Source organism: Trichogramma pretiosum, unplaced genomic scaffold (genome assembly GCF_000599845.2).
Source record: "Trichogramma pretiosum strain Unisexual culture from Peru unplaced genomic scaffold, Tpre_2.0 scaffold22, whole genome shotgun sequence".
Lineage (NCBI taxonomy): Eukaryota > Metazoa > Arthropoda > Insecta > Hymenoptera > Trichogrammatidae > Trichogramma > Trichogramma pretiosum.
This window is the reverse complement of record NW_019640932.1, coordinates 183486-203078: the sequence shown is the minus strand read 5'-3', so window position 1 is coordinate 203078 and position 19593 is coordinate 183486. Positions and strand designations below refer to the sequence as shown.

The following is a 19593-nucleotide window of genomic DNA, read 5'->3' as shown; positions in this document are numbered from 1 at the left end:
ACTCACTTCTATTCCATTTTTTAATTTATTCATGTTATCAGGCGAAAAAATAACCCCGGACACTTCGTCATCGGTCCAGAGACCGGCGACACGTACGGCGATCAATAGAAGCAAGTTCTGGCAAAACCTAGACACGCAGTCGTCAAATAACAGCCCTTCGAATGATTTATTTTTGCTACGTTTTCATGAAAATTTTCTATTGCCATCGATCCAATTTTCAAATTTATTCGATGTACAAATTTTAACCAATAGTACAATAATTGTAATATTGATGAGATATGTAAGCGCGCGCACGTATGTATCGAATTTACTTATGTTATACACGAGACAGAGATATCATTTTATCATATTAATTCGTTGACGCTCTGACGATAGGAAAAGTTTACTTCGACATGAGGGATAAAAAGTATGTATAGTTTGTAATCGAGCCCCGTTCAATAAGCGACGTTTAACGAGTATACTAAAAAACATAATGAATTGTGACTATTTTTTGCAAGATTTACAGAAAAATACTCGCGTTGGATGAAAATCTGTTGCAATGGTTTTTTTGTTATGAAATATTCATTAAAGTTATAGTAAAATAGTTCGTTTTCGTATCGATTCACTCTTTAATTGATTTTTAGTCACTCAATCAAGTACAAATAATAATTAATTTTATATTAACATTAATTAATTTTAACATTAGCGGATAGTAATTCAATTCACTATTGAAAATTCTTGAGACTTACTATTTATATAGTATTACTAATCCAGGAATAACAATTTCGGTGAAAGAGAAATATTACATTGTAATCAAAATCTTCATGTCAATGATTGAATTTATTTTATTATTTATTTATGTTTGATATACATTTCAATAAAGTTTCTTTATTAATCCTTATAAAAATTAATTTTCTTATATCGTTTACAATTGAGATTATGTGTTGTATTATGTACAAAAATTGTAAAAAAAAAAGGTCAGGCATACACGGTACAATAGTACTTTAAGCAACGGGTGTGGATATGCTTTTTCTGCAAAAAGAGGGGTTGCATCACGAGCCAAAGGCAAGTATTGTACTTATCTACAATATTTTATAGCACAAGAGCCTAAAACTAGTGGCAAAGTTGCGATTTTTAGGTTTAGAGCGCTACGAAATATAAAAACGTTTACTCTACAGCTTACTTCATTTTGCGTTCGTTTAAGGGCGGAATCAGCATTAAGGCAGTCTTCTGCTCAGATCTATAGATTCATCCTTTAACATTTTATGTTAAATTGGATTAATTTGTTGCTTTAAAAAACTATGAGAATACAATATTTATCTGGTGAAAACTAAACAATAATTCTAAAATTCACTCATGAGTCGTTTTAAGGATGTGCATTAAATTTAGTTTCTTAGACGAAACCAAGCAAAAACAAGTACCGTTAAACTTATTGGACGATATGGATCGTGATAAAGTCCTGTGGCTGAATTGCAACCATCGTCACTGTTACAAGTACAATACTCCATAAAAATATTATGGGTACCGGTACGCATCAAGCACAAACTTTCATCTCCCAAGATACCTGGCTCTCCCAAATAAGCACAACTTCTAAAGATTCGCCATTCACCGGATACTAAAATGAATTATCAAATGCAGTAATGACTACCGAAATTTATTTCAATAGAAAAGATACTGAATAAAAGTATATTTACCTCTCTGTCGTATTTTTCTACACATTGTTGGTCTTACTCCAGGTAGATGTTCTAAATCGTTGAACTGGGAGCAATCAGTGATTGGAGCAGTTGTGTTTTTAAAAGGATCACCACAATTTGGATCAAAATCTGATCTGCACACCCAACATTTTATCGCCAAGCCTAAAATTATGGCAATATTTTAAAAAAAATTTCAGGTTACCACTTGTTGCTCAAAAAAAAATCTACGATACAGGTTTTATTCAATAAATCAAATTGAAATTTATAAAAAAGGTGAGGGTAAGTGCTTGTATACAAATGAAATTATATACATATTTAATTATGCTTAATTATAGAGAGTATTTTACCATTTGTAATCGAGCAGGACAGCAAAACAAGAGTAACCAATTGAATAAGAACAATTTTTTGGCAAACCATCTTTGCCAATAAAAAACGGCAGTCGGCAACGCCTATCACAATCACACTGAGAGACTATTTTGGTACGAGCCGCACTCTTGCCCAAGAGCGCCATGCGCGCCATGCGCGCCATGATGCAGGAGAACGCAGTGGTTAGAAAATGAGGTACCTTTAGTCCGACATCGAGTCAGGCTTGTACTCCGGCGCACCGGAGTACAGTATGCTCCGGTCATCGGAGCATAAAGCATATCTCATGAAAAAATGTTCTCATCTGAATATTTTTTATTACAATTTTACATAGTAGGTGCCCTAGCATACAACATTGATTAATTAATGAATTTATAACTTTTAAATCTAAAATTCAGAATTAATTAATCTATGCTACCTAATTCAAATGCGGTTCACAATGCTATTTAAATATAAACTTGGGTACATACTGTATAAATTTGTTAATAAATAAGTATCTTTATTTTTTAACTCTACGAATAATGTAGTTAGGTAATTATCAATTAAAATGATATTTTCAAATGAAAAGCGTTTTATTAAGTTTTACAAAAATTACAGCACATATTCTAGCATAATATAATAAAACTCTCCTTTCTCTACTGCAACTGCAGGTGGTATACCAAGCAAATAATATACCAAGCATCAAATGGTCGTTAAAATATATTTTTTCATAGACTTCGACACAAAATTGTATAGAAATTTCGTGATTCAATTCAATATTTTGCAACTTCAAGATTCGCGTATAGCATAATATAAATTTACTATGGGCACTTACCATCGGTGAAGAAATGCTTCAAGTCCTTTACGAGCGAGATCTCAAATAAACGTTCTATACTTGCTTCAAAGTTATAAACAAATAATCAATAATTTAAACACAAAGTATACTACATTCAACTTTGATCAAGTCTACGAATAATAATAATAAGTTTAGAAATATAAGCACGCGTGGAGCTCAACTATTTATAGTGAATCTCACTTTTGTTTCGAGTGCACCAGCAGCACCGCAGTCGGGAGCACACGATACGCTTGTTTGGTCACGCAGTGCTCCTTTTGGAGTATGCTAAATATTGATCCACGTATTGAAGCTTTTTGGCTCTTTGGAAGTTCTGAAGTCCTTCCTTTAATTAAAAAATCAAAAGAAAGTAGATACAATTTTACAGAGTGGGCAGATAAGCCTGTAAATCAACAATTACAATATAAGGGAAGACCAGTTTTCCAAGTAAGACATCACATTAAACGCCGCTAAAGATGTTTCACATCAAAATTGACGAGACAACGGCGAGCCTGTCAGTCGGGCTCTCGTGACGCGAACCTCGCTAATCAACTAACGCGCCACTCGGATATACGATGTATAATAAGCAAGATCGCGCTTACAACCATGTCGCAGCTCGGGCTGCACGTCAACTGTCCTTGATACAGATCGCGTATACGCATATGCTCGTGTTTCTCTCTCGCTCTGAACTCTGGCCTTGATCCTATTCGGATCGCTCGCTAACGCGGACGGCTCGCTGCCAACTGGATCGTAAAGTTAAGCTGAACTATAAGCCCAAAGCAAAATAGACAGATCGTGTGCATCGATAGCATCGCGTTGCACGCACATATCGTGCAGATATCGCATAGATGCACAAGCGCACGCGGATAGGCACGAAAAAATTGCAGCAAGTGTCAGCAGTCGCTCCAGCGCGATGGCCGCTACAGCAAAGAGACTCGTATTGCTCTCCGTACTGGGGCAGTTGCAGCTCCTTATCCTCGTTACCTGTGAGTCCACAATGACTTTTACCGATTTCTCATTTATTTTTTCAATTTTTTTGTTTGTTTCGACTTGATCCGTACGATAGATGCGATACCAAACACTAACTTGGGGCGATTAAGAGATTTGCCTTTGCATGTATCGACGAAAAAAGCTTCGTTCTCCGAGTCGTGCGAGCTCGGGCCCTGCCGGCCGCGCTCGGGCGATCTGCTGATCGGACGCGAACACCAGTTGAGCGCCACGTCCACCTGCGGCTCGCGCTTCCTGCCCGAGAGATACTGCAGCTTCAAGAGTCGCGGCGACCAGGACGACGACTGCTCCAACGTCTGCGACACCTGCGACTCCGACGTCAATCACACTATACGCAACATCGTCAATTACAAGGATGGGTGAGTAACACGTGATGCAAAATTATCTTTATGAATAGAGAAATCGTTATATCGCGAAATATTGCGTGCAAGCGCAGGAGGAACAAAGATCTGTGGTGGCAGTCGGAGAACGGCGTGGAGGAGGTGTCGATCACGCTGGAGCTCGAGTCGCATTTCGAGATGAGCCAGCTTTTCATGAGATTCGCCAGCCCGAGGCCGGCGGCGATGCTGATCGAGAAGTCGGATAATTTTGGCCGCTCGTGGCGGGTTTATCAGTACTTTGCGCGCAACTGCTCGCAATCGTTCCCCGGAATTCCGACGGGGCCACGCAAGAGCCTGGCCGACGTTATCTGCCTATCGAAATACTCCAGCCTAGAGCCAATCAGCAACGGCGAAGTCATATATCGGTTCGTTTGAGTGTGCTCTAAGCTAGAGTACGATTGTGTATTTTTAGCATCAAACAACAGCGACGCTTCGGCTATTCGGCCTCCAACTTTGATGTACATAGGCAATAAACGTGAATTGACGTGCGTTTGAATAGAATAGGTATAAGTACATCTGTACTGTAAATACCTCACAGTCTCATTTAAACGCACTCCCCCAATTGTATGCCACCATATTTATTGTTTATGTACATCAAAGTTCGACGTCCAATTGATAAGTTCGATTCATCGACGATAGCGTATTGCTCACTTAGCAAGCAAAACCATTGGCTTTTTAATTCGCTGTACGCTTTCGCACAAATTTATTATATTATGTTTGAAAAACGATGACGATCGGCAGAGTACTACCCACGGGCACGGGCATCAACGGCAACAGCTCGAAAGAGCTGTTCCAGAAGCTCCGATTGACCAATCTGCGGATCAATTTCACCGAGTTCCAGCGCACCTGGCTCGAGCCGCAGAAAATGTACTACGCCGTCAAGAGCATGACGATCCGGGGCGTCTGCTCGTGCAACGGCCATGCGTCCAAATGTCTACCCGTCGACGACTCGACGACGACGACGACGACGACGACGATGACGAACGCCAGCAGTTGGGACACGGTCGGCGGCAGCTGCGCCTGCGAGCACAACACGGCCGGACAGAATTGCGAGCGCTGCAAGCACGGCTACTATCCGGACCACCTGCTGAAGATGTCCCACCCGCAGGCCTGCAGACGCGGCTTCTTCTTGTAAGCATCCACTTGTCCACTTCGCGTGAGCGCGTCTAACGCGTCTCGCGTGTTACACTACAGCGTCGTGCGTCAATCATTATTAGTAGCTACACTATTTACGCGTTGATTAAGTGAATTTATATATCATTTGCTATTTTATTACAGGATGTGAAGGCGACCAAGTGCCAATGGCTGCAGCAAGGTCGTGTCATTGACTAGAAACTGTGATATATATACATATTTATATTCGTTACTTTTTATAAGACGGAATTATAGTATTTTTTTTTTCAAATTTATATTATGAATATATTAGTTTTAGTAGCACGAGATGAAAATAAAGCAATTTTCGAGCGACATACTTAAAGAGCTCGTTATCATTGTGCCATATTAAGCTGAACGATAATTCTTTATCTGCAATCAAAAACACATTGCTATTATTTTTAACGTATGCAAAAAGCAGCAACAATAATACGAATGTATGTGTGTGCACTGTATCGGGTCGAAATCTGCCGTTGCAGTAGTGCAGCGCAACGACGCTTTTATGCCACATTAAAGAATTGGCGCGCGCCAACGAGTTATCAAGAGATGAACTTTGACTTTGCGCGCGCATCGTCGTCGGTACCGTATATATCGTTGGAATATAAGCGCACGAGTTGACGCATACAGTTGCTCGAGCGATCGTCAAGATCGTATTAACGCTTTGAAATGCGGCATTCGGCGCTTTTTTGCCTCTTCGGAGCGGTTTTGATTCAATTTTACGGACCGACGTGTGAGTAAAGTTTTTACTTTTTCATGATTGCGTGTGTGCTTCGTGAGACTCGGACAGAGGCTCATTTTCGACCAAATAATCTTTTTTTCAATCAAGTTTTAAATGTGCTGTATACTTCACGTTACGTTTTTAAAATACTTATGAATTTTAATTGGTTAAAATAATATTAATAAGTAAATAATGATCAAAATTAGATTAAAAATGTTACGCTCTCAAACGAGTGAAAAATATCAGATGAAAATTAGCATGGAGCAAAAGTGTAATATTTGAGCGAGGCATTTTCAAAAAAATGCTAATACGATTTTTGTACATGGAACGAAGCTGGACTTTTCGAGGTGTGCGAACAAGGCTCGTGCCATCCACGATCGGGCAACCTGCTGGTGGGTAGGAAGGATCGGCTCAGCGCCTCATCGACCTGTGGCCAGTCTGGACCGGAAACTTATTGCATTCACGGTCCTGGCGGACGAAGGGATTGCCACGTATGCGACAAATCGAGCTCGAGAACCCAACACGAGATCGACAATATCGTCGGCGACGGGTACATAAATAAATCCGGACACTTACACAGATGATCGTGGCCGCACGAGTCGATTTTTTGAGCCACGCGGTCCACGTGCGCGCGCAAGGCCGATGATCCAGCTGTGATGTTTGATTTTTTTAGATCTCATCGTAATCGCTGGTGGCAATCGGCGAGCGGAGTCGAGAACGTCACGATAAGGCTGGATTTGGAGGCGCACTTCGAGTTCACTTATCTGTTCGTTCGGTTTCGGAGTCGTCGACCCGCGGCCATGTCGATCGAAAAGTCCGACGACTTCGGCCAGACTTGGACGGCCTATCAGTACTTTGCTCGCGACTGCGAAAAATCCTTCCCCGGAGCTCCGAGGGAGCGACTGAAATTGTCCGACGCAATTTGCGAGTCCCGACACTCGGATTTCGAGCCGGCGACCAACGGAGAAGTCATTTTTCGGTTGGTGCCCACTATCGAACCTCACGCATCGCCGCTCAAAACTCATCTCACAGAGAATGTAATCATGAAAAATGAAAAACAAAAACGCATGATCGCAATTGCAGGGCCTTGCCAGCCGATCTGACGCTTCAGGGCGGAAACATCGACGAGACCTACGCACACATGCAGATGACGAATCTGCGCGTCAATCTGTCGGCATTCCCGGCCGAGTTAGATGCCGCCAAGAGGCCGGACGGAGCCTACTACGCGATCAGCGAGATGATCGTGCGCGGCCTGTGCTCCTGCCACGGCCACTCGTCGCACTGCCTCGGCAGCGAGACGGACCTCGACATGGTGGGCAGCACCTGCATCTGCGAGCACAACACCGTCGGCAAGTACTGCGAGCAGTGCAAGAGTCAGTATCGCGACGCGCCCTGGAGGAGGGCCCAAGGCTCCAAGACCAACGCCTGCCAGGCCTGCCGCTGCAACGGCCACTCGAGGCAGTGCCGCTTCGACGCGCAGCTCTACGAGAAAACCGGCAGCGGCGGCGTCTGCGAGAACTGCCAGCACAATACATCGGGCAACAATTGCGAGCTCTGTCAGACCGGATATTATCGCGATCTCAACAAAAAATTGTCCGATCCAGACGTTTGTATTCGTACGTCGTAGGTAAAGATCGCAAATCGCATGCCAGTAAAATGGCGATATGGTGATCGGCCCATTGATTCTTTGTACATAAAAATCGATGCTTGTAAATTTTGTAATAAAAATAGCTTTAGGTAAAAAATTTGCAACTACTACGACGATTGGAGAAAAAATTATTTGGTCAGCGATGAAATTATAACTTTGACAGCATCCATGCATTATTATTATCTATAAATTACCTTGCTACTACTCGATGTATTGTGTGTTGAAATTAAAGCTCGCGTTCTCGGACACGCTGTCGATCAGGCTGCATCGAGATGCTCTATCGATCTAGCCAGAGACATCAACGCGACTTCGCCCCTGATTCTCGATAAAAATACCTTGAACATCGCCTATCCCGACAAAGAGACGCCCAAGCTCTTGACGTTCAAGAGTGGCCAGGAGCGCCTCCTGTACTGCTCGGGCGGACAGCTGCTGAAGCCGAACTCGAGCCCGGACTCCAGGAGCGGCACGATCCAGTGCAGGAGCGACTCGAGCCTGATCTTTGGCAAAAAATCATCGGACCCCGGCAATTTCAAACAGATCAGCTGCTCCAAGAGCCCCGAGCCCCTAGCCAAAGACGACGCCGGCCACGAGTGCCAAGGCGGACGAGTCGTGAACCTCGGCTACCAGCTGAACGCGAGCCTCTTCGTCAAGACCATCGATCTGTGCTACTCGGCGGATCTGGCCACGACGCTGTGGTCCCACGCCAGGATCCCCGCCGTCATCGGGGCCAGTCGATTCGCCAACGACTTCAAGACGCCTGCCTTCAGCAAAGGCGCCTACTTTCAAAACGTTCTCATGACTCAGGTTTATCCGCAGTCGAGCCAGCAGAAAACGTTTCTACGGATATTCGACAACGACCGGAGCTTGGTCGATCGTTATCTACCGACCGATGGTGCGTTCGATGCCTCGCTGTTATATATAATTTCTTCTACTACGAGCAACTATTTTTTTTTTTTTTAATTTTACAGGCAAGAAAAACTACCTGGTCAAAGGTCACCTGGTCGCGCGAGCCGACCTGTTTTATCCGGCCGAGCAGCTGAGCACATACTTCTACCTGAACGTGCTGCCCATGTGGCAGAGCATCAACAACGGCAACTGGAAGAGCGTCGAGTCGCTGGTGCGTCGTCGCGCCTCCGAGTCCGGCTCCGACCTCGACGTCTGGATCGGCGGCCTGGGCGTGATCCAGCTGAGCGGCCGGCGCGTCTACCTGGCCAGGGACAAGCGCGACGACTCCAAGCAGCTGGTGCCGGTGCCCAAGCTCCTCTACAAGCTCGTCCACGATCGGCCGAGAAACGAGGCTCTGGTCTTCGTCACCGTCAACAATCCCTACTTGGAAGGTGCGGTCGTGCCGAGCGAGTACAGGCTCTGCCGAGAGCACCAGCCCTGCCGGGACAGATATCCGCACTTGGACAAGTTTTACGAGGGCTACACGTACTGCTGCAGGCCCGACGACTTTTTGGCCTCGCCCGAGCTCAAGAACGTCAAGCTGCCGATCGAGCTGAAAAATGCCAAAATTATGACGCTTGATCATTGATTCGCGTCTAATATCGACATATTCTATCTATGGGCACACGTAAACAAATAAATTTCTCTGACCCATTCAGTAGTACACTGGACCAATTGTCCTGCTTACACGCACAGTCGCGATATCGAAATTACATAGATCGATAATTATAACCTAGTGCCGAGTGAGCCATGTGTTTTTTTAAAATCAAAATGTACTCTTCTACGTATGAATAATAAAGGAAAGTGAACGACAGACTCCAAAGCTTTCGATACAGTTAGATGTGAGTCTCGATAATAAAAACTTATATTCATGTGTTATTGAATAGTAAATAGTCTGATAGCAGGTACGCGCTGCACCAAAGCTGTCTTAGTCATACATATTTTATTTATATTATGCAATTGTAATGTACTTTTTTTAACTGACGGTCACGAATGAAAATTAAAGTTCCGAATATTTTTGAGGATTTATTTGATAACATTGGGTATCGTAAATTCGATTATTTAATACCCAAAAAATGTCAAAGTACGCATTTTTATCACATTACATGAAAAACGTTTATCGTTTAAGGAAAGCAGAGATCAAACATTTTTAACATAAAAATAAAAAAATAAACATAAAAAAGAATAAATCGATATCGCGAGTAAAAAATCTAAGCTATGGATATTTTTAAACGACTGATGAGCCTGCTCGGAGCCCGTCATCCTGGCGTCGACTTCATTCACGAGTTGCCCCTCGAGGTTTCCGTGATCATCCTGTCCAAACTAGACGCTGGCTCGCTCCTCAACTCGGCTCTGGTCTGCAAAAATTGGCTATCCGTTTGCAAATCGTCTCTGCATCTTCGGAAAAAAGTCATGGGCTATGTTCGCCGGCGCAATCGTCTTCTGGCACTAGTGATGCCTCCCGCACAAACACCGACGTGTCTGAACAAGAAGAAGCCGAAAAAAAGCGCAGCTGCTATCAGGAAAAAATTAAAGCTACAACGCAAATTCAATACATTTCGATTGTAAAGTTCGTAAACGAGTGACAAAGCACTCTTCATTCTTAGTGCTGAATGATATAAATTTCTTAAATTTTTAAAAACGCATATGAAATAATTTCATATAAGCTGGTGAATATGCGATCACCTAAATAATCGTTAAGGGTAACGAAGAAAAGTTTAGTTGATTTAAAATTAATTACCTCTTTTGATAATTGCTCTTTTGAATTTGTACACTTCAAAAGGGACCTCGATGTTTACAAGTTAACATTTTTGTAATGTATTGAGGTTTTCTTTTAATTTTTGAAATTTGACTCATTATTAACATGCAACTTGTCCATGTTAGTTTAATATTTTTATAAAATTTGATACTCAGAGACAAACACTCGAAAACTGTTTTTTTATTTCTCGATGTCGAATCGAACATCTAAGAATTAGAAAAATAATTTTTACTATGACATCGAAAAAAAAATTGAGCATTCGATGAAGTTTGTTCGAAATAATTTTTGTGAAAACAAATGTGTAAACAGCAAAGTAGTAGCAGGTCTAACTAGAGATCTTTCGAGCAAGAGTCTTAAAAAAGTTTCGTATTTGCCTCAAAAAAAGAATTACGCCATCTGCGTATTATTGAGAATCGTTGCTTCCGTTTCCTACAAACGCACGCACACAAGCCACGAGTTATACGGCTCCGGGGACTGCATCTATATAATATTCGAGCGGCCAGGCTCATCTCTCTCAATTTCGGTGTACCAGTCGAGCAGCAAGGAACACACTTGGCTTCGGCAGACCGCAGCAGAGAGCAACTAGCGCCAAAGCAGTGACGATGCACGTCCGCAGCTACGTAGAGTCGAGGTGGCAGGCCACTTTACACTCTGCTGCTGCTGTGTCGTGCGCCATTTTCGCTACGCTCTCGCCGGCTTGCCAATGTCTGGCCAGCGCCAACGTATCATCGCCGTGTACCGGCGATAAAAAGACGCCTCGTGCGAATCCGCGAGTATCGACGAGGCGATCTATGATGCCGTCTTGAACAAAAGGTAAATTGCATTAAATAATTACTTGCACGCGTGTTCGTTCAATTATTTTCTCGTTTTATTGCATACTTGTCGCGTCGAGGTATTTCGAGCCCGGAAACGACCGCGACCTTTTATAGGTTAGACTTTTTTCAACGACTATTTCCACTTTCACATATAATATATAGTATTAACTGGTAAAATAAATATATGCGCTCGGTATAATTGATATTTCATATAATTTTTATTACCGGAATGAATGTGAATACTTTCATAGCTCTAACCGTTCCCTAACTTTCGCACCGGCATCACTCAATTATCATTACCTAATGTCTTTTAATCTAATAATCATTTATCCTTTTTTCCAGCGCATTCAGACATTCCTTAAAATTGAAATATTAAGAATATCGTCATTTTTTGAACGAAACCATCAAGATGTATTTATACAACTTGACTCTCCAACGTGCCACGGGCATTACCCATGCTGTCCACGGCAATTTCTCCGGTTCTAAAATGCAAGAGATTTTGGTCTCAAGAGGCAAATCGCTCGAGCTCTTGAGACCTGATCCAAATACTGGCAAAGTTCATACTTTGTTAACCGTAGAAGTATTTGGAGTCATAAGGTCACTTATGGGCTTTAGGTTAACTGGAGGTATCAAAGACTACATTGTTGTAGGCTCAGACTCGGGGAGAATAGTTATTCTTGAATATATCCCTGCTAAAAATATTTTTGAAAAAGTTCACCAAGAAACTTTTGGTAAAAGTGGATGCAGGAGAATTGTTCCTGGACAGTATTTAGCCATCGACCCCAAAGGGCGTGCAGTTATGATTGGTAAGACCATCTTTTATTTAACTATAAAAAATTATGTTGTGCAATAAAACAAATGATTATAGTATCAGTCCGTGTTTCACCTGATATTTTTTGATTAAAAACCTCTGATAATGATTTCATAAATTATAAATACGTTTATATTACTTGCAATTATTCAAATAAACTAATCATGTTCCAATTTTTACAGGGGCCATTGAAAAACAAAAACTAGTCTATATTCTAAATAGAGATCCTGAAGCACGACTCACAATTTCGTCGCCTCTAGAGGCTCACAAAAGCAATACTCTTGTCTATCACTTAGTTGGTGTTGATGTGGGTTTTGAAAATCCTATGTTTGCTTGCTTAGAAATTGACTATGAAGAAGCAGATGCTGATCCTACTGGTGAAGCTGCTGTGAGAACTCAGCAAACCTTGACTTTTTATGAATTAGACTTGGGTTTGAATCACGTTGTCAGGAAGTACAGTGAACCATTAGAAGAGGTAATTATTTTTGTTGAAATGAAGTAGGTTTTGATAAAAAATCTTGCATCACCTGTGAAATAAGTGGTTTATTATCTTTTAAATATTTATACTGATATTTTCCAATTGTCTGATTACTTTCAGCATGCTAATTTTTTGGTATCTGTACCTGGTGGAAATGATGGCCCTAGTGGCGTACTGGTTTGCTCTGAAAATTATCTTACATACAAGAATTTGGGGGATCAACCAGATATTCGATGTCCCATTCCACGACGTCGTAACGATCTTGATGATCCTGAAAGAGGCATGATTTTTGTTTGTTCAGCAACACATAAAACCAAGAGCATGTTTTTCTTCCTGGCACAAACTGAACAAGGAGACATTTTCAAAATTACACTTGAAACTGATGAAGATGTTGTCACTGAAATCAAACTGAAATATTTTGATACTGTGCCAGTAGCTACCAGTATGTGTGTACTGAAAACAGGTTTCCTTTTTGTTGCTTCAGAATTCGGCAACCAGTAAGATATCTTCATTATTATAATTATAATAGTTTGTTAGATTCAATACTTGAATTTCACTTCAATTTTTTTACTCTAGTTATTTGTACCAAATCGCACATTTGGGTGATGATGATGATGAACCAGAATTCAGTTCAGCTATGCCTTTAGAGGAAGGTGATACTTTCTTTTTTGCACCAAGACCGTTGAGAAATTTGGTGCTTGTTGATGAATTGGACAGTCTTTCACCAATAATGAACTGTCATGTAAGTTAACAAAAATTTTATTTACATTGGCACTCACAAGTAGAGAAAAGATGAAACATCAAGTCTTTTCTCTGTGACGAGTGCTAGATTAAATAATCTTTGTCGCCTTTGACCTGTATTTGCAGTGTCGAAGTGAACCAAAGAATGACATTTATTTGAATGATAAAAATTGAATCAATTGTCAATAGTTATAATTGATCTCCAAAAAAAAGTGAGTTATGAATCTAATCATTACTTTTTCAACTAATAGGTCGCTGATTTGGCCAATGAAGATACACCACAACTATACATGGCATGTGGCAGAGGACCACGGTCAACTCTTAGAGTACTGCGCCATGGTCTTGAAGTTTCTGAGATGGCTGTGAGTGAACTTCCTGGTAATCCAAATGCTGTGTGGACTGTTAAAAGACGTATAGACGGTTAGTTTTTACCAAATCATAGTTTATTCATGCTCTATTTTGTTTTTAATAAGTTTTTCGCTTTTGAACATTAGATTGCCAATTTAAAAAAAATTATTTTCTTTCTAAAAATAATTATTTATTAATGTTATCAAATCTAATACTAGTCAACTCTGTAAAGAACAAATTAAAAGTCGTATTTAAATTGAAACCGTGAAAGAAAAATAATTTTTTCTGCTCAGAGTTACAAACAAAAACTTGAAACATAGATAATAGCCAGCTGGTGGTTTGATACTCTCTTTTCAAACACCAGTTCTCTCCTTTCAGACCATGATCAACACGTGATGACTCATTTGATACCTGGCTGTAGTTGAAATTGAAGGTAAGAGAAGATCAAGCACGTATTGAGAATGGCAGGACATCATCTACAAATTGACTGAATTCAAATTTGAAAACATATTGGCATATTATTGGCAGCAAATGAAATTTTTTAATTATATTTCACTTCAAAGCTTGAATTTTTCTTATTACATGTTCTACAAAATGAAGATTATCCTCTGTAAAATTAATTTTTATTGATAAAACTAACTAAGTAATCGATTTTTTATGTTACAGAGGAATACGACGCTTACATTATAGTGTCTTTTGTGAATGCCACTCTTGTATTAAGTATCGGTGAAACAGTCGAAGAAGTAACAGATTCTGGTTTTCTTGGTACTACACCAACTCTTAGTTGTTCAGCTTTAGGAGATGATGCTCTTGTTCAGGTAAATATAACTTGTTCAACACAATTACAATAAATCAAGCACTGCGGTATCTCCAATACCTGGACTCACCCCACGTATCGGTCGCAAATTAGTGCAAGAGAAAATTTGAAGCTTCGCATCGTTGGTGTGCTTGAACCTTATTAAGCCCACCTGGTATTCTAGCTCAGACAATTTTGTATTGAAATTTAAACCTTTTCTTCTATTTTTATTCTTATGAATGAAATTAATAAATATTCTTGTACCACAAGGTCTATCCTGATGGAATTCGTCATATTCGTGCAGACAAACGTGTTAACGAGTGGAAAGCACCCGGTAAAAAAACCATTATCAAATGTGCTGTTAATCAACGTCAAGTCGTTATTGCTTTAACTGGTGGAGAACTTGTTTACTTCGAAATGGACCCAGTAAGTTTTACAATTATTCTACTCAAAAATACTATAATTGCTTCAATACCAGCATTATATAAACTTTGATTTCTAATTTTAGACGGGTCAGTTAAATGAGTATACTGAACGTAAAAAGATGCCATCAGAAGTGATGTGCATGGCATTGGGCAATGTCGCTGCTGGTGAGCAGCGGTCCTGGTTCCTTGCTGTTGGTTTACAAGACAACACTGTACGCATAATCTCTCTGGACCCATCAGATTGTCTTGCTCCACGTAGTATGCAAGCTTTACCAGCTGCCGCTGAAAGTTTGTGTATTGTTGAAATGGGAATTAAAGAAAAAGACGAAGATGAACCATCTAGTAATGTTCAACCTGCTCTTCATTTAAATATCGGTGAGTGATGTTTTATCATCAATGTAACATTTTAAACTAATGATTTATTATATGATTATTTTTATCAATGTCCGTGTTTCAACTGATATATTTTGATTAAAACTCTATTGATTATGACACTTTGATTAATAATTAAATGAGTTATTAGAATTATTGCAAGTCATATTAATCGTCTTGACTTCATTTTTTCTAGGTTTGCAAAACGGTGTATTGCTACGAACGGTGTTAGACCCGATTTCAGGAGATTTGTCTGACACACGTACTCGTTATTTGGGCTCACGACCAGTCAAACTTTTCCGTATTAAAATGCAAGGTAATCAAGCCGTGCTTGCGATGAGCAGTCGTTCGTGGCTCAGTTACTACTACCAAAATCGTTTTCACCTTACGCCACTCTCTTATGAGAGTCTGGAATTTGCATCAGGCTTTAGTTCCGAGCAATGTCCGGAGGGTATAGTAGCTATTTCAACCAACACTTTGAGGTGAGTTGATGATTTCATTACGGCTTGTATATCTAATTAACCCAAGAATCCATCTTAAATATACTATGATTTTTCAGGATTTTGGCTCTAGAAAAACTCGGTGCGGTTTTCAATCAAGTCAGTTTCCCTTTGGAATACACTCCAAGGAAGTTTGTAATTCATGAATCAACACACATTGTTTTGCTCGAAACAGAGCACAACGCTTACACAGAAGAAACGAAACAACAACGTCGACTTCAAATGGCTGAAGAAATGAAAGAAGCTGCAGGTGCAGATGAAGCCGCGGTCGCCAGAGAATTAGCTGAAGCTTTTCTTACAGAAGAACCCAATGAACAAATATTTGGTGCACCGAGGGCTGGACCTGGTTTGTGGGCTTCGATGATAAGAATTATGGCACCAACAACTGGTGTTACCTATCAAGTTTTAAGACTTAAACAAAATCTTGCTGCGTTATGGTAAGAGCTTTGAACGCTTATTTATATAGAACTGCGCGTTTTGTTCTCCGCAAGAACACTTGTAGCTTGTGGGTTGCACAAACGCGAATATTAAATTGCCCTTATATCCCATCTTTACCTTGCATCTATTGCTCGTTAAAGTCGTAAAAGGGCATACAAATCTTTTAATGAAATGTAAAAATGAATGCAAAAAAAACTAAAAGTTTGATTTAAAATATCACAAACTAAACGAATTTATCTTTTTTTAGTTTGGCTTTTGTAAAATTCTCCAATCAAGGAGACCAACAATTTCTTGTGGTTGGCGTTGCCAAAGAATTTCAGCTTAATCCTAGGATAAGTAACGGTGGATACCTTCATACATACAGGTAAATACATTCGAAAAATTTAGAAGTATCAATTATTTTCTTGAATTAATCTGATATGATGACTTACACACACTACCTGCAACTATTTGATGAAATCCTGCAGTACTGATTTAAGATTTCTTTCTAATTTTATCATTTAATAAGTCATGAACATAAAATTAATTAAATTGTTACATTTGATTTTCAGAGTTAATAGCGACTGCACTAGCATTGAACTGATACATGAAACGCCACTTGATGAAATTCCTCTAGCTGTTTGTGCCTATCAAGGACGAGTTTTAGTTGGCGTTGGTAAAATGCTTCGCCTTTACGACATGGGCAAGAAAAAATTGCTTCGTAAATGTGAAAACAAGCATATTCCTAACGCAGTAGTATCGATCGTTGCTATTGGACAACGCATTTACGTAAGCGATGTTCAGGAATCTGTTTACGCTGTAAGATATAAGAGGCAAGAAAATCAACTGATTGTTTTTGCGGATGATACATTACCCAGATGGATAACAACTACTTGTATTTTGGATTACGATACCGTAGCAACAGCGGATAAATTCGGAAATATAGCCGTGGTAAGTTAGATATGCAATAATTATTTTATTGCGCTTTGTTCTCTGTAAGTTTCCACAATAGGCTTATGGATGTAATAGCGCATAAATCGAAGTGTTTTTTCAATCCCATCTTTAGCTAGCAATCTAATAGCTTGTTAAAGTCGTTATTAAACATACATGTGTAAATTTACATGATTATTATACAATAAGAATTTGTACATCCAGATTATTTAATGCATTTTCTTTCAATTGTAGATACGATTGGCAAGTGGTGTAAACGATGATGTTGACGAAGATCCTACTGGCAATAAAGCTTTGTGGGATCGAGGGTTACTGAATGGCGCTTCTCAAAAAGCTGATACAGTAGCATGTTTCCACGTTGGAGAAACCGTTATGTCACTTCAAAAAGCTACGCTTATACCAGGAGGCAGTGAATCATTGGTTTACACAACTCTCAGCGGTACTGTCGGCGTTTTAGTACCGTTCACGAATCATGAAGATCACGACTTTTTTCAACATCTTGAAATGCACATGCGATCAGAGCATCCACCATTATGTGGACGTGATCATCTAAGTTTCCGTTCGTACTATTATCCCGTTAAAAGTGTCATTGATGGTGATCTTTGTGAACAATTCAACAGTATCGAACCAACCAAACAGAAAAGTATCGCTGGCGATCTGGAAAGAACAGCCGCCGAAGTGTCAAAAAGATTGGAAGACATTCGAACTAGATTCGCATTCTAAAGTATTTAAGTTTATTCGCACCCAATTATCATCAGTAACGCAAATGAATTTATAATTTCAGTTTGTAAATGCGTTATGTTGGAGCTTTTAAAAATGACTTGATAAAATTAGACTTAAATTTGTATTGAAACATTTTGTAAATATTTCGTCATAGTACTTATAGTTTAAAATTTAATGAATTTGTATAAGATCGTAAATTCTTCCGATAAACGTTTTTTATAGCGTTTGTAGAATATTAGTTTTAAGTTCCCTTGCTCTCGATGTAACGGTTTTGATTACTGTCAAATAAATTTCACTTTTTGTATAAAATGAATATCATGAAATTTTCATTCTTCCCTAATTAAAAGATACTAGCATTAAAAGCCAAAGTTCTTGGAAAACTTCAAACGAGTCGTATTTTCTACTGTTCAATTATCCGAGCCATTTGATTATGATTTAACAAAAAGAACTGGTTGAGAGCCAGACAAATTGAATTGAAATTCTGGAGAATTGAAAGAATTGGTTTTGCATACGTTTCAACATATCGTCATCAAGGAACGCGTGAAACAGTAGGCTTAGTACAGTCACAGATTATTAGTAAAGCACACTTGATCTACTTATAAAAAAGTTATGGATCAAAAAGTTTTTTTCTTAAATTAATTCAATTTCAACAAAGATATAAAGGAAGCATGCCATATTATAATCATTAGAGGGTGAATTCAGCATAATAAAATGATGTTTAAATCATTTTATTCTGTTATATATAATTAAATTCTAAACTGTTATATTTAAACTATAAGTCAAGTATAAATAATTCCCCTCTGTTGTTTTATAATTAAAATATAGGATTTCTTATTTATACTTGTATTATTAAGATCGTGAGGCCTTTCACTACATTGTCGTCATTGAAACTTTACGTTTCTTCGGAAAAGGTGACGCTCTAGTAGTTATATTGCATTAAACAAAGTTCTAAACGCATGTTACTATAGATTTGAATTCATTTAATAAAATCTATATTGACCTTGAGTTGAAAAACGTGGCAGGGTACCAAAATAATTATTAAAGTTAAAAATGGTGGATATTGAAAAAAATGCTCTTGAAATTTATCCCCTCATGGTATTTTTCATGAAAATATCTTTTATATGGCCTTTCTGGACTGGGGTAAAGAAATTTGGATTAGCATTGATAATACTTATTATGAGTATTACATTTTGCATATCTACGGTATGTAACTTTTTTAAATATGAAGTACTCCACAAAACCGTTAAAATCATCGTGAAAATTCAACTTGTTACATACTATTTTGATATTTGCAGCTAATTTATGCAGTAAAAAAGTATTCTGCAAATGAGTTAAAGGTTCAAACAATGGCGGAATTATGTATTCAATTATACACAGGGACTTTTGGTATGTTTGCCTTGTACTGGACTATTTTCAATAAAAAAGCCTCTTCGACGGTAAAAATAATGAATAAAAATTATATTTTAATGATTATATTATATGGATATAAAATTAACTCCTCGCGTAAAAATTTTTAATCATTTTAAATACAAAGATAAAAAGTTTGTTGGAGCTTTCAATAAAAAACTGGATGCACTGTAGTACTGAGGAAAGACATTTTTTAAAGGATCAAATTAATCTGTCTGATGCAATATCTCTTATTTTAACAGGTAGCGTTTGATGATTAAATTAAATCATGGAACATTTATTATAAACATAGGAATTGATTATTTTGAAGGTTTGATATGTGGATCTTATTCTATGTACGTTATCCTTCCGG

The 19593-nt window shown here is 39.1% G+C and overlaps 4 protein-coding genes across 7 annotated transcripts; 3 read left to right on the top strand and 1 right to left on the bottom strand.

Moving 5' to 3' along the window:
- Positions 1-861: 861 nt before the first annotated feature.
- On the bottom strand, positions 862-2440 carry LOC106648878. Its single transcript, XM_014366022.2, has 3 exons — positions 2021-2440; positions 1674-1835; positions 862-1594 (listed from the first exon to the last, which is right to left on the bottom strand). Exons 1-3 carry the CDS (start codon positions 2088-2090, stop codon positions 1365-1367), a joined length of 462 nt encoding a protein of 153 aa, XP_014221508.2. The 5' UTR covers positions 2091-2440; the 3' UTR covers positions 862-1364.
- Positions 2441-3710: 1270 nt separating this feature from the next.
- On the top strand, positions 3711-5885 carry LOC106648881 (laminin subunit beta-1-like). 2 transcript variants are annotated; one of them, XM_014366025.2, is made up of 5 exons: positions 3711-3833; positions 3980-4214; positions 4292-4600; positions 4977-5366; positions 5514-5885. In XM_014366025.2, the coding sequence occupies exons 1-5, from the start codon at positions 3761-3763 to the stop codon at positions 5518-5520; spliced, it is 1014 nt and encodes a 337-aa protein (XP_014221511.1). In that variant the 5' UTR covers positions 3711-3760; the 3' UTR covers positions 5521-5885. The 2 variants fall into 2 exon arrangements, with proteins under 2 accessions (XP_014221511.1, XP_014221510.1); XM_014366024.2 differs by having other exon boundaries at positions 3914-4214.
- Positions 5886-6023: 138 nt separating this feature from the next.
- LOC106648810 (laminin subunit beta-1-like) lies at positions 6024-9314 on the top strand. 2 transcript variants are annotated; one of them, XM_014365914.2, is made up of 4 exons: positions 6024-6117; positions 6439-6655; positions 6779-7084; positions 7189-8041. In XM_014365914.2, exons 1-4 carry the CDS (start codon positions 6054-6056, stop codon positions 7730-7732), a joined length of 1131 nt encoding a protein of 376 aa, XP_014221400.1. In that variant the 5' UTR covers positions 6024-6053; the 3' UTR covers positions 7733-8041. The 2 variants fall into 2 exon arrangements, with proteins under 2 accessions (XP_014221400.1, XP_014221399.1); XM_014365913.2 differs by lacking the exons at positions 6439-6655; positions 6779-7084 and adding an exon at positions 8722-9314 and having other exon boundaries at positions 7986-8645.
- Positions 9315-10678: 1364 nt separating this feature from the next.
- On the top strand, positions 10679-18147 carry LOC106648774 (splicing factor 3B subunit 3). Of its 2 annotated transcripts, XM_014365857.1 has the most exons (14): positions 10679-11270; positions 11615-12078; positions 12266-12558; positions 12682-13058; positions 13138-13303; positions 13554-13722; positions 14317-14468; positions 14717-14872; positions 14955-15246; positions 15440-15725; positions 15803-16180; positions 16429-16545; positions 16733-17111; positions 17346-17834. In XM_014365857.1, the coding sequence occupies exons 2-14, from the start codon at positions 11682-11684 to the stop codon at positions 17832-17834; spliced, it is 3651 nt and encodes a 1216-aa protein (XP_014221343.1). In that variant the 5' UTR covers positions 10679-11270; positions 11615-11681. The 2 variants fall into 2 exon arrangements, with proteins under 2 accessions (XP_014221343.1, XP_014221344.1); XM_014365858.1 differs by lacking the exon at positions 10679-11270 and having other exon boundaries at positions 11682-12078; positions 17346-18147.
- The last annotated feature ends 1446 nt before the right edge of the window (positions 18148-19593 follow it).